General features: G+C 42.1%; 3 protein-coding genes across 3 annotated transcripts; all 3 read left to right on the top strand.

The window, feature by feature from the left end:
- The first annotated feature begins 1,787 nt into the window (after positions 1-1,787).
- Positions 1,788-4,478, top strand: LOC144901751 (uncharacterized). Its single transcript, XM_078796613.1, has 2 exons — positions 1,788-1,926; positions 2,834-4,478. The coding sequence occupies exon 2, from the start codon at positions 2,871-2,873 to the stop codon at positions 3,999-4,001; it is 1,131 nt and encodes a 376-aa protein (XP_078652739.1). The 5' UTR covers positions 1,788-1,926; positions 2,834-2,870; the 3' UTR covers positions 4,002-4,478.
- Positions 4,479-9,255: 4,777 nt separating this feature from the next.
- Positions 9,256-10,049, top strand: LOC144901793 (uncharacterized; the record flags this gene model as incomplete). The annotated part of the gene is made up of 1 exon (XM_078796827.1): positions 9,256-10,049. A coding segment is annotated over exon 1 (708 nt), but the record flags the coding sequence as incomplete, so codon positions are not given.
- Positions 10,050-11,398: 1,349 nt separating this feature from the next.
- Positions 11,399-12,727, top strand: LOC144901761 (uncharacterized). Its single transcript, XM_078796628.1, has one exon. It carries the CDS (start codon positions 11,450-11,452, stop codon positions 12,248-12,250), a length of 801 nt encoding a protein of 266 aa, XP_078652754.1. The 5' UTR covers positions 11,399-11,449; the 3' UTR covers positions 12,251-12,727.
- The last annotated feature ends 616 nt before the right edge of the window (positions 12,728-13,343 follow it).

The following is a 13,343-nucleotide window of genomic DNA, read 5'->3' as shown; positions in this document are numbered from 1 at the left end:
TCTGTTTTTATTATTCAAAGGGTATTTTTAATTAAGTATGGAGTGTAAAAATGTGTTATGACATTTTGTATTTGTCAGGAGAGATCCCGATTTTTTTTTTCATTTCCAGCAGCATTCATGAACCATTAACACCTTGAAATAAAAGACACTTTCAATTTCACATCATGTTATATTGGATGAGCCTCGAGGGGTGCAGTACTTTCTCCGCTCTGCAGGGGACAGCAGTGAGGCGTGTCTATCTCGTGCATTGTTAACACATGAAGATAATAAAACGGCAAGTAATTGCGCGTCAGAGCATTTAAGTAAATAATTTTGACATTTTAAAATATGCTGGCCAGCCTCTGTAATTAACAATTCGTTCATATTCAAGCAAAACAACCCACACAATTAAATCACGCTCATCTTTGTGTATATTACAACATGGTCATTAGCGTGTCTATTCAATTTACCTTCGAGGCTAGAAGACTCCTAAGTTCTCAGCGCACAGTGCAGCGGCTGTCTTAAATGCGTTTTGAATCAACAGGGAACACATCCTCACTGAGCAAAATCTTAGTCGTGTTTGATACGTCTTAAAGAGAAAAAGATATTAAAGTTGTTTCTCTATGTCGTATGTCCTCTTCACGCGTCATAACATCAATAGTACATGGAACAATCCAACACGTAAAGCACTGTTTCATTGGAATTGATGATAATAGACTTATTTGTAATACACGTTTCATTCCATAGTTTTAAAATAAAGTTTTATTCAAAAATAAAACCTGTAGACCCAACTGCAAGATAAAGAGTGGAGGCGAGACCGAATGTAAATTATTAGGCTTTTGAAGGTGCTGGCCGAGATAAAATAGTACAATTATTTTTTTATGGCCAATTTGAAATTAAGTGTTGCGTTCTCAGCACTGTGTGACATATTGGATAGTTCACACCACGTCTTGTTTCTTAGCTGTGTTCATTCACCCACACAGTCAACATAAGCACGCACACGTGCTATTCATGGGAAGTACAGTTAAATGTCCGTCGCAACGCATTTTGCGACAGTTAAACAGGAAGTCAGGAGGTCTCTTCAAAACAAAAGCACAGTGCACTGGCAGGAACATACTGCTCGTTAGAACCACTTTATAAACAATATTGTAAATGAAAGCATATAACCCAACATTAAGGGTTTGCTCGCAGTATGGTTTGGACTTTGTTATGATATGAAGTCAGAAGTAAAGAGGACGTTCATTTGATTGCTGCTGTGCTACGGAATCTGATGTACAGATGAATGTGTAGGCTAACATGTTAACAGCACGATACATAGTCTGACCAACCTTGTTCAAAATTCAGTCGGGTTTTTCCTCGGTGTTTTTTTAATGTTCTAAGGACCATGCACTGTATGTGTATGAAATAAAGTTGATGGTGATTACAGCGACTTGTATGCAAATTAGCCATTGGCGTCAACTAGCAAATTGTAGGACAACCAATAGCTACTTTTCTTACTGAGGAGTTGGCAACAGTGACCGAGTGCACGAGCACTGCAGACTGGCTACCGCCAGGTATGGAAATGTATGCCGGGTAGATTTCGGGGAAAAACACAATGGATAATTATTCTGAAATATTAAATATGGACGACACAATGCGAAAGAGTATTATTCGTGTCAGGAAGGCTAAACTCGTCTCAGTGAACTTTGCACCTTCTCAAGCTAGCTTAGCTTGCTAGCTGCTAACAAAGAGCCGGAAGTTATCAACACATCGCTACGACAGAAATCAAGTGTGAGTGCAAAGTGTTGTGATTGTGTGAGCATTTGTAAAAAAAAAAAAACAAACAAATGCTGAGTGCATTTGTGAATCGGCGACTAACTGCGACTGTAAGCGGAGAACGATAGCAGAGTACGAGGAGAACCAGCGACGACGTCAACAACTGGACGCTGTTTTCAAGAAGCAGAGCAGGTTAGTTTCACTCTTACTGTCACATTTGTATATTTTTTTTATTTGTTTTTTTAACACGACCCATAAAAGCTGTTATCCGTTAAGGACCGTTTTGCACATGTACTCCACATAGCTATCGTATCGATATCAAGGGTTCGTGATCGATACGAACTCGATACTAATGTTTGAGTTTACGTCTGTGCGGGGGGAGGGGGGCATTTCACAGTGGACTGTTTTGTGAACGTTGGCCACTATGCAACTGTTGCTGAAGCCAGATACTTTTTCCAATGTTACTTGGGGTTGCTAACAGTTGGGTAATGACCACAGTACACGTTACCGATGCTCCAACACACAAAGCTTAATAGTTCTTCCAGAATCCATCCACATTATATTCTGTACTTCCTGTGAAAACGGTCTGTTGACCCACACCCACTCTGCTGTTTTTGGTGACACTCCCAAGGGCTCAGGAGGACTTCCGGATAGCTGCCGAACCCAACTTTATTGGCGTTGATAAAACGTCAATTTATCTTTTTAAAATGTCCGCTTTTAACATCCAGCCATGTGTGTTGGATCACAAATCCGATCCCGAAGTAGAGACTGGATGGTCTGAATCTTCTCAAGGAAACTTCAAGGCATATCTCAATAGTAAGTAGCTTTAGCATTGTGTGTAGCTGCTCTATAGGAGTCCACAACTCAATACAAGGGGCTGAAAAACGAGCATAATAGGTCGCCTTTAAGGTTACTTTTACCTTCATTGAAGATGTGACTGTTCTCAAAGACGCTTGTGGTAACAAGATCAACCACCACCATCTTGCTTTTTTCAGCCACACCAAGGATCAAATCTTCAATTAGGCACTTTTTGAGGACAGTGAGACGGAGCAAAGGCGGACTTATCCGAAGCATGTCTTTGTCTTCTTGTGTCCTGCAGACATCTTCCCACTGAGCAGCAGTAGTGAACCTCCCGGATGGAGCGGGAGGAGCCACAGCACCCTCACATTAAAGAGGAAGAGGAGGATCGCAGCATCAGTCAGGAGGGAGAGCATCTTGAAGGACTGGAGGAGTTCCCAGTGATTCGTGTAACCGTGAAGAGTGAAGATGATGAAGACAAAGGTCAAAGTGAGGAGCAGGGAGAGGTGGAGCCTCCAAGCAGCAGCTCCACGCATCACATGACAACAGAAGCTGATGGAGACCACAGTGGAGGATCACAAGCAGACAACCTCTTAGCTCCACTATCAGATAGCGACGACATAACGTCACACTCTCCTGACACTGATGATGAAGACTCTGAAGCTGACATGACATGTCACACTGACAACACACGCTGGAAATGCTCCCAATGTGACAAAACCTTTGTTCACAAGGGGAATCTGACCAGACACATGAGATACCACACAGGAGAGAAACCTTTCACCTGCTCAGTTTGTGGTAAAATATTCTCAGAGTGGTCAAATTTGAAAGAACACACAAGAGTACACACAAGAAAGAAAACTTTCACCTGCTCAGTTTGTGGTAAACGATTATCTCGGCGATCACACTTGAACGTACACACAAGAATACACACAGGCGAGAAACCTTTTGTCTGCTCAGTGTGCTCTCAATGTGACAAAACCTTTGTTAAAAGGGGATATCTGAAAATACACATGAGACATCACACTGGAGAGAAACCTTTTGCTTGCTCAGTTTGCAATAAAAGGTTCATTGCTAAGCCATATTTGAAAGATCACACAAGAATACACACCGGAGTGAAACCTTCTCCTTGCTCGGCGTGCGGGAAAAGATTCTATCAAAAATATCAATTGAAAAAACACATGAAAATCCACACTGGAGAGAAACCTCTTTCCTGCTCAGTTTGTGGTAAGAGATTCATTAAGAAGTCAAATTTGGATGACCACACAAGAATACACACTGGGGAGAAACCCTTTTCTTGCTCAGTTTGTGGTAAAACATTCTGCTTAAAGGGTAATTTAAAAAGACACACGTCAATACACACTGGAGAGAAACCTTTTCCTTGTATTGTTTGTGGTAAAAAGTTCTTTCAACCAAGTCTTTTAAAAAGACACGCAATTTTACACACTAGAGAGAACCCTTATTCCTGAGCAGGTCAAAGTTTCTCTCAGAAATACATTTGAAAGTACACACAATTTTACACAGTACACACAGTAAAAACCTGGCAACCATCTTTGACTTATTAATTACTCTTATTGATGATGATAACATGCTTAACGTGTGATTCAAATGTTCAAGAGACTCTTGTTAGGCAAAGCTTAATTGGATTAGTTTCAGATTAACTGATTAATCTGGTTAAAAATTGTAATTATTTGACAGTTCTTAGATAGATGGTAATGATAGGGAGGTTCATGCCTGCCCAAAATACACCTAATGACGTCCGTGGCTCCCCTCGTGTCCTGTGATTGGCTGGCTTTTGTCAATAAAGTTTTTTTTATATTACTTTGCCATAATTCTTTCTTACACTAAAAATGTGTATTGCGTGACTGCAATAAAGTCAGATGTTTTTCTCACTTGAATTGACAAAACTAATGATTGTGAGATTAAAACATTTTGATCTAATCTTGGACTATGAGTCAAGTCGTTCTTCAAAGTGATGCCGCTGACGACGTTACATTGCGCATGCGCACACGGCGGTCAACTTTGGCATCAGTCCACAGTACTGTATTTCGGGTAGCCTTCGGAGAAAAAACAACAGATAATTGTTACATATATTTAATTTGACGCAGATATTACATGAAAGAGGGAGACAGTTTTATGAATGGCAGGATAAACTCGTCACAGTGTGCGACGCTCGGCAAGCTAGCTTAGCCTAGTTTGAGTCCTGACCTGGATCCTACTGGGATGCTGTGGCATGACCTTCAAAAGATGCTTTATAAAGCCTCCTATGTGGCTGAATGACAACAATTCTGCAAAGTAGAGACTCATTGCAAGTTATGCTTGATTGCAGTTGTTGCTGCTAAGGGCGGCCCAACCGGGTATTAGGTTTAGGGGGCAATCACTTTTCCACCCAGGTCTATGTGGGTTTTGGTTTCTCTCCCTTCATAATAGGCTTCTAAAAAACTGCATTTTGCGTTCACTAATATTTAAATCGCTTTATTTAAAGGGGCAGACACGCTGTATTCAATGCCCACCTGTAATCTCTAGTCTGATCTTTCTTGACGCTTGCTGGCCAACAGAATTGGCCGCCACGCAGTAAATCTCTTCTTGCTTGGTCACGTTCCATGTCGTACATTCTCCATCGGCCATGGGCGTGTAAGTCCCGCCCTCCTCCTTAACCCACCAGGTGAAGTTGCTGGCTGGGTTGGCCCGACTGGAGCAGTTCATCACCACGTAGGTCCCGAATAATACTGGTCCCGACGGACTGACCAAGACTTTGGTGTCCTTGGGGGCAACTAGGAGGAGAAAAGTACCCAGAGATCATCTTTGTCATTTTAGGGAGGGGACAAACAGAAAAGGTCTCACATAAAACGTTGAGAGTCACGCTGCTATTGGTCTGTTCCTGACGTCCGTGCACGTAATAAACAGACGAGCATTCCAGGATGTAGCCGTTGTACTTTTCCGTCAAAACCAACGTGTCCTGGAGTTTAGTCACGAAGGTTCCATCTGGGAGCTGCTCCAGGTGTTGCTGGTTGTTGCTAGTGTGACGCCACTTGACCACAGGCGGAGACGCCGGGCAAGGAGTGAAAGCGGAGCAGCTGATGGTGATGGACTGCTTCACTTTCAGCTCAACTACGGGGATATGGATGGTGGGTTGCCAAGGCTGTTCTGTGGAACCAATCGGTCATGAGGGATGAAACTTTCAAGTGAAAAACAAAAAAAGTCTTACCTTCAACTTGGATATAAACGGGTTCACACTGCTTCCCAACCACGGTTACATGGTTGTACAGTTGCAAGAAATAGGCGCCTGAGTGTTGCGTAACCGTGTTGTTGTACATCATGGTGCAGTTCTGCTGGTCGAGCCTTCCCGTTAAAATAAGTGCATAATCACTGAAGCTCAAGCAGTTGTCATAAACGATGGTACTTGGATACGAGTCACCTTTGGTCCACTGCCCACACAGCCACAGCTTGGTATTGGGGTCTCCTTTGTATGTGAATTTACATGGAATATGCAGACATGTTCCAGCCAGGGCTGGAATATTCTTTGGAGTTGTTATGTGGGTTCCCTGCTCATAACACGTTCTTGTAGAACCTAGAAGGTAAGTCGTGATGAGCACCGTAACGTAAAAGCACCTTTTGTTGACGTTTAAATGGCTCACCTATACTACAGACTGTAGTCAGCAGTAGCAAAGTCTTCATTGGCTCCATTGTCAACCCACATAAAGCGTGTTTCCTGCAGGAGCACCATATTAATCTGTTTTTATTATTCAAAGGGTATTTTTAATTAAGTATGGAGTGTAAAAATGTGTTATGACATTTTGTATTTGTCAGGAGAGATCCCGATTTTTTTTTTCATTTCCAGCAGCATTCATGAACCATTAACACCTTGAAATAAAAGACACTTTCAATTTCACATCATGTTATATTGGATGAGCCTCGAGGGGTGCAGTACTTTCTCCGCTCTGCAGGGGACAGCAGTGAGGCGTGTCTATCTCGTGCATTGTTAACACATGAAGATAATAAAACGGCAAGTAATTGCGCGTCAGAGCATTTAAGTAAATAATTTTGACATTTTAAAATATGCTGGCCAGCCTCTGTAATTAACAATTCGTTCATATTCAAGCAAAACAACCCACACAATTAAATCACGCTCATCTTTGTGTATATTACAACATGGTCATTAGCGTGTCTATTCAATTTACCTTCGAGGCTAGAAGACTCCTAAGTTCTCAGCGCACAGTGCAGCGGCTGTCTTAAATGCGTTTTGAATCAACAGGGAACACATCCTCACTGAGCAAAATCTTAGTCGTGTTTGATACGTCTTAAAGAGAAAAAGATATTAAAGTTGTTTCTCTATGTCGTATGTCCTCTTCACGCGTCATAACATCAATAGTACATGGAACAATCCAACACGTAAAGCACTGTTTCATTGGAATTGATGATAATAGACTTATTTGTAATACACGTTTCATTCCATAGTTTTAAAATAAAGTTTTATTCAAAAATAAAACCTGTAGACCCAACTGCAAGATAAAGAGTGGAGGCGAGACCGAATGTAAATTATTAGGCTTTTGAAGGTGCTGGCCGAGATAAAATAGTACAATTATTTTTTTATGGCCAATTTGAAATTAAGTGTTGCGTTCTCAGCACTGTGTGACATATTGGATAGTTCACACCACGTCTTGTTTCTTAGCTGTGTTCATTCACCCACACAGTCAACATAAGCACGCACACGTGCTATTCATGGGAAGTACAGTTAAATGTCCGTCGCAACGCATTTTGCGACAGTTAAACAGGAAGTCAGGAGGTCTCTTCAAAACAAAAGCACAGTGCACTGGCAGGAACATACTGCTCGTTAGAACCACTTTATAAACAATATTGTAAATGAAAGCATATAACCCAACATTAAGGGTTTGCTCGCAGTATGGTTTGGACTTTGTTATGATATGAAGTCAGAAGTAAAGAGGACGTTCATTTGATTGCTGCTGTGCTACGGAATCTGATGTACAGATGAATGTGTAGGCTAAAATGCTAACATGTTAACAGCACGATACATAGTCTGACCAACCTTGTTCAAAATTCAGTCGGGTTTTTCCTCGGTGTTTTTTAATGTTCTAAGGACCATGCACTGTATGTGTATGAAATAAAGTTGATGGTGATTACAGCGACTTGTATGCAAATTAGCCATTGGCGTCAACTAGCAAATTGTAGGACAACCAATAGCTACTTTTCTTACTGAGGAGTTGGCAACAGTGACCGAGTGCACGAGCACTGCAGACTGGCTACCGCCAGGTATGGAAATGTATGCCGGGTAGATTTCGGGGAAAAACACAATGGATAATTATTCTGAAATATTAAATATGGACGACACAATGCGAAAGAGTATTATTCGTGTCAGGAAGGCTAAACTCGTCTCAGTGAACTTTGCACCTTCTCAAGCTAGCTTAGCTTGCTAGCTGCTAACAAAGAGCCGGAAGTTATCAACACATCGCTACGACAGAAATCAAGTGTGAGTGCAAAGTGTTGTGATTGTGTGAGCATTTGTAAAAAAAAAAAACAAACAAATGCTGAGTGCATTTGTGAATCGGCGACTAACTGCGACTGTAAGCGGAGAACGATAGCAGAGTACGAGGAGAACCAGCGACGACGTCAACAACTGGACGCTGTTTTCAAGAAGCAGAGCAGGTTAGTTTCACTCTTACTGTCACATTTGTATATTTTTTTTATTTGTTTTTTTAACACGACCCATAAAAGCTGTTATCCGTTAAGGACCGTTTTGCACATGTACTCCACATAGCTATCGTATCGATATCAAGGGTTTGTGATCGATACGAACTCGATACTAATGTTTGAGTTTACGTCTGTGCGGGGGGAGGGGGGCATTTCACAGTGGACTGTTTTGTGAACGTTGGCCACTATGCAACTGTTGCTGAAGCCAGATACTTTTTCCAATGTTACTTGGGGTTGCTAACAGTTGGGTAATGACCACGGTACACGTTACCGATGCTCCAACACACAAAGCTTAATAGTTCTTCCAGAATCCATCCACATTATATTCTGTACTTCCTGTGAAAACGGTCTGTTGACCCACACCCACTCTGCTGTTTTTGGTGACACTCCCAAGGGCTCAGGAGGACTTCCGGATAGCTGCCGAACCCAACTTTATTGGCGTTGATAAAACGTCAATTTATCTTTTTAAAATGTCCGCTTTTAACATCCAGCCATGTGTGTTGGATCACAAATCCGATCCCGAAGTAGAGACTGGATGGTCTGAATCTTCTCAAGGAAACTTCAAGGCATATCTCAATAGTAAGTAGCTTTAGCATTGTGTGTAGCTGCTCTATAGGAGTCCACAACTCAATACAAGGGGCTGAAAAACGAGCATAATAGGTCGCCTTTAAGGTTACTTTTACCTTCATTGAAGATGTGACTGTTCTCAAAGACGCTTGTGGTAACAAGATCAACCACCACCATCTTGCTTTTTTCAGCCACACCAAGGATCAAATCTTCAATTAGGCACTTTTTGAGGACAGTGAGACGGAGCAAAGGCGGACTTATCCGAAGCATGTCTTTGTCTTCTTGTGTCCTGCAGACATCTTCCCACTGAGCAGCAGTAGTGAACCTCCCGGATGGAGCGGGAGGAGCCACAGCACCCTCACATTAAAGAGGAAGAGGAGGATCGCAGCATCAGTCAGGAGGGAGAGCATCTTGAAGGACTGGAGGAGTTCCCAGTGATTTGTGTAACCGTGAAGAGTGAAGATGATGAAGACAAAGGTCAAAGTGAGGAGCAGGGAGAGGTGGAGCCTCCAAGCAGCAGCTCCACGCATCACATGACAACAGAAGCTGATGGAGACCACAGTGGAGGATCACAAGCAGACAACCTCTTAGCTCCACTATCAGATAGCGACGACATAACGTCACACTCTCCTGACACTGATGATGAAGACTCTGAAGCTGACATGACATGTCACACTGACAACACACGCTGGAAATGCTCCCAATGTGACAAAACCTTTGTTCACAAGGGGAATCTGACCAGACACATGAGATACCACACAGGAGAGAAACCTTTCACCTGCTCAGTTTGTGGTAAAATATTCTCAGAGTGGTCAAATTTGAAAGAACACACAAGAGTACACACAAGAAAGAAAACTTTCACCTGCTCAGTTTGTGGTAAACGATTATCTCGGCGATCACACTTGAACGTACACACAAGAATACACACAGGCGAGAAACCTTTTGTCTGCTCAGTGTGCTCTCAATGTGACAAAACCTTTGTTAAAAGGGGATATCTGAAAATACACATGAGACATCACACTGGAGAGAAACCTTTTGCTTGCTCAGTTTGCAATAAAAGGTTCATTGCTAAGCCATATTTGAAAGATCACACAAGAATACACACCGGAGTGAAACCTTCTCCTTGCTCGGCGTGCGGGAAAAGATTCTATCAAAAATATCAATTGAAAAAACACATGAAAATCCACACTGGAGAGAAACCTCTTTCCTGCTCAGTTTGTGGTAAGAGATTCATTAAGAAGTCAAATTTGCTGAGTGCATTTGTGAATCGGCGACTAACTGCGACTGTAAGCGGAGAACGATAGCAGAGTACGAGGAGAACCAGCGACGACGTCAACAACTGGACGCTGTTTTCAAGAAGCAGAGCAGGTTAGTTTCACTCTTACTGTCACATTTGTATATTTTTTTTATTTGTTTTTTTAACACGACCCATAAAAGCTGTTATCCGTTAAGGACCGTTTTGCACATGTACTCCACATAGCTATCGTATCGATATCAAGGGTTCGTGATCGATACGAACTCGATACTAATGTTTGAGTTTACGTCTGTGCGGGGGGAGGGGGGCATTTCACAGTGGACTGTTTTGTGAACGTTGGCCACTATGCAACTGTTGCTGAAGCCAGATACTTTTTCCAATGTTACTTGGGGTTGCTAACAGTTGGGTAATGACCACGGTACACGTTACCGATGCTCCAACACACAAAGCTTAATAGTTCTTCCAGAATCCATCCACATTATATTCTGTACTTCCTGTGAAAACGGTCTGTTGACCCACACCCACTCTGCTGTTTTTGGTGACACTCCCAAGGGCTCAGGAGGACTTCCGGATAGCTGCCGAACCCAACTTTATTGGCGTTGATAAAACGTCAATTTATCTTTTTAAAATGTCCGCTTTTAACATCCAGCCATGTGTGTTGGATCACAAATCCGATCCCGAAGTAGAGACTGGATGGTCTGAATCTTCTCAAGGAAACTTCAAGGCATATCTCAATAGTAAGTAGCTTTAGCATTGTGTGTAGCTGCTCTATAGGAGTCCACAACTCAATACAAGGGGCTGAAAAACGAGCATAATAGGTCGCCTTTAAGGTTACTTTTACCTTCATTGAAGATGTGACTGTTCTCAAAGACGCTTGTGGTAACAAGATCAACCACCACCATCTTGCTTTTTTCAGCCACACCAAGGATCAAATCTTCAATTAGGCACTTTTTGAGGACAGTGAGACGGAGCAAAGGCGGACTTATCCGAAGCATGTCTTTGTCTTCTTGTGTCCTGCAGACATCTTCCCACTGAGCAGCAGTAGTGAACCTCCCGGATGGAGCGGGAGGAGCCACAGCACCCTCACATTAAAGAGGAAGAGGAGGATCGCAGCATCAGTCAGGAGGGAGAGCATCTTGAAGGACTGGAGGAGTTCCCAGTGATTTGTGTAACCGTGAAGAGTGAAGATGATGAAGACAAAGGTCAAAGTGAGGAGCAGGGAGAGGTGGAGCCTCCAAGCAGCAGCTCCACGCATCACATGACAACAGAAGCTGATGGAGACCACAGTGGAGGATCACAAGCAGACAACCTCTTAGCTCCACTATCAGAAGCGACGACATAACGTCACACTCTCCTGACACTGATGATGAAGACTCTGAAGCTGACATGACATGTCACACTGACAACACACGCTGGAAATGCTCCCAATGTGACAAAACCTTTGTTCACAAGGGGAATCTGACCAGACACATGAGATACCACACAGGAGAGAAACCTTTCACCTGCTCAGTTTGTGGTAAAATATTCTCAGAGTGGTCAAATTTGAAAGAACACACAAGAGTACACACAAGAAAGAAAACTTTCACCTGCTCAGTTTGTGGTAAACGATTATCTCGGCGATCACACTTGAACGTACACACAAGAATACACACAGGCGAGAAACCTTTTGTCTGCTCAGTGTGCTCTCAATGTGACAAAACCTTTGTTAAAAGGGGATATCTGAAAATACACATGAGACATCACACTGGAGAGAAACCTTTTGCTTGCTCAGTTTGCAATAAAAGGTTCATTGCTAAGCCATATTTGAAAGATCACACAAGAATACACACCGGAGTGAAACCTTCTCCTTGCTCGGCGTGCGGGAAAAGATTCTATCAAAAATATCAATTGAAAAAACACATGAAAATCCACACTGGAGAGAAACCTCTTTCCTGCTCAGTTTGTGGTAAGAGATTCATTAAGAAGTCAAATTTGGATGACCACACAAGAATACACACTGGGGAGAAACCCTTTTCTTGCTCAGTTTGTGGTAAAACATTCTGCTTAAAGGGTAATTTAAAAAGACACACGTCAATACACACTGGAGAGAAACCTTTTCCTTGTATTGTTTGTGGTAAAAAGTTCTTTCAACCAAGTCTTTTAAAAAGACACGCAATTTTACACACTAGAGAGAACCCTTATTCCTGAGCAGGTCAAAGTTTCTCTCAGAAATACATTTGAAAGTACACACAATTTTACACAGTACACACAGTAAAAACCTGGCAACCATCTTTGACTTATTAATTACTCTTATTGATGATGATAACATGCTTAACGTGTGATTCAAATGTTCAAGAGACTCTTGTTAGGCAAAGCTTAATTGGATTAGTTTCAGATTAACTGATTAATCTGGTTAAAAATTGTAATTATTTGACAGTTCTTAGATAGATGGTAATGATAGGGAGGTTCATGCCTGCCCAAAATACACCTAATGACGTCCGTGGCTCCCCTCGTGTCCTGTGATTGGCTGGCTTTTGTCAATAAAGTTTTTTTTATATTACTTTGCCATAATTCTTTCTTACACTAAAAATGTGTATTGCGTGACTGCAATAAAGTCAGATGTTTTTCTCACTTGAATTGACAAAACTAATGATTGTGAGATTAAAACATTTTGATCTAATCTTGGACTATGAGTCAAGTCGTTCTTCAAAGTGATGCCGCTGACGACGTTACATTGCGCATGCGCACACGGCGGTCAACTTTGGCATCAGTCCACAGTACTGTATTTCGGGTAGCCTTCGGAGAAAAAACAACAGATAATTGTTACATATATTTAATTTGACGCAGATATTACATGAAAGAGGGAGACAGTTTTATGAATGGCAGGATAAACTCGTCACAGTGTGCGACGCTCGGCAAGCTAGCTTAGCCTAGTTTGAGTCCTGACCTGGATCCTACTGGGATGCTGTGGCATGACCTTCAAAAGATGCTTTATAAAGCCTCCTATGTGGCTGAATGACAACAATTCTGCAAAGTAGAGACTCATTGCAAGTTATGCTTGATTGCAGTTGTTGCTGCTAAGGGCGGCCCAACCGGGTATTAGGTTTAGGGGGCAATCACTTTTCCACCCAGGTCTATGTGGGTTTTGGTTTCTCTCCCTTCATAATAGGCTTCTAAAAAACTGCATTTTGCGTTCACTAATATTTAAATCGCTTTATTTAAAGGGGCAGACACGCTGTATTCAATGCCCACCTGTAATCTCTAGTCTGATCTTTCTTGACGCTTGCTGGCCAACAGAATT

Source organism: Doryrhamphus excisus, linkage group LG15 (assembly GCF_037039965.1).
Source record: "Doryrhamphus excisus strain RoL-2023G ecotype Guam linkage group LG15, RoL_Dexc_Guam_v1.1, whole genome shotgun sequence".
Taxonomy (NCBI): Eukaryota; Metazoa; Chordata; class Actinopteri; order Syngnathiformes; family Syngnathidae; genus Doryrhamphus; species Doryrhamphus excisus.
The sequence above is the reverse complement of the archived record's forward strand: the minus strand, read 5'-3'. Positions and strand labels throughout refer to the sequence as shown.

What these genes read in the sequence shown, in the direction of transcription:
- LOC144901751 (XM_078796613.1), top strand. Translation starts at nt 2,871, where the DNA reads ATGGAGCGGGAGGAGCCACAGCACCCTCACATTAAAGAGGAAGAGGAG.
- LOC144901761 (XM_078796628.1), top strand. Translation starts at nt 11,450, where the DNA reads ATGACATGTCACACTGACAACACACGCTGGAAATGCTCCCAATGTGAC.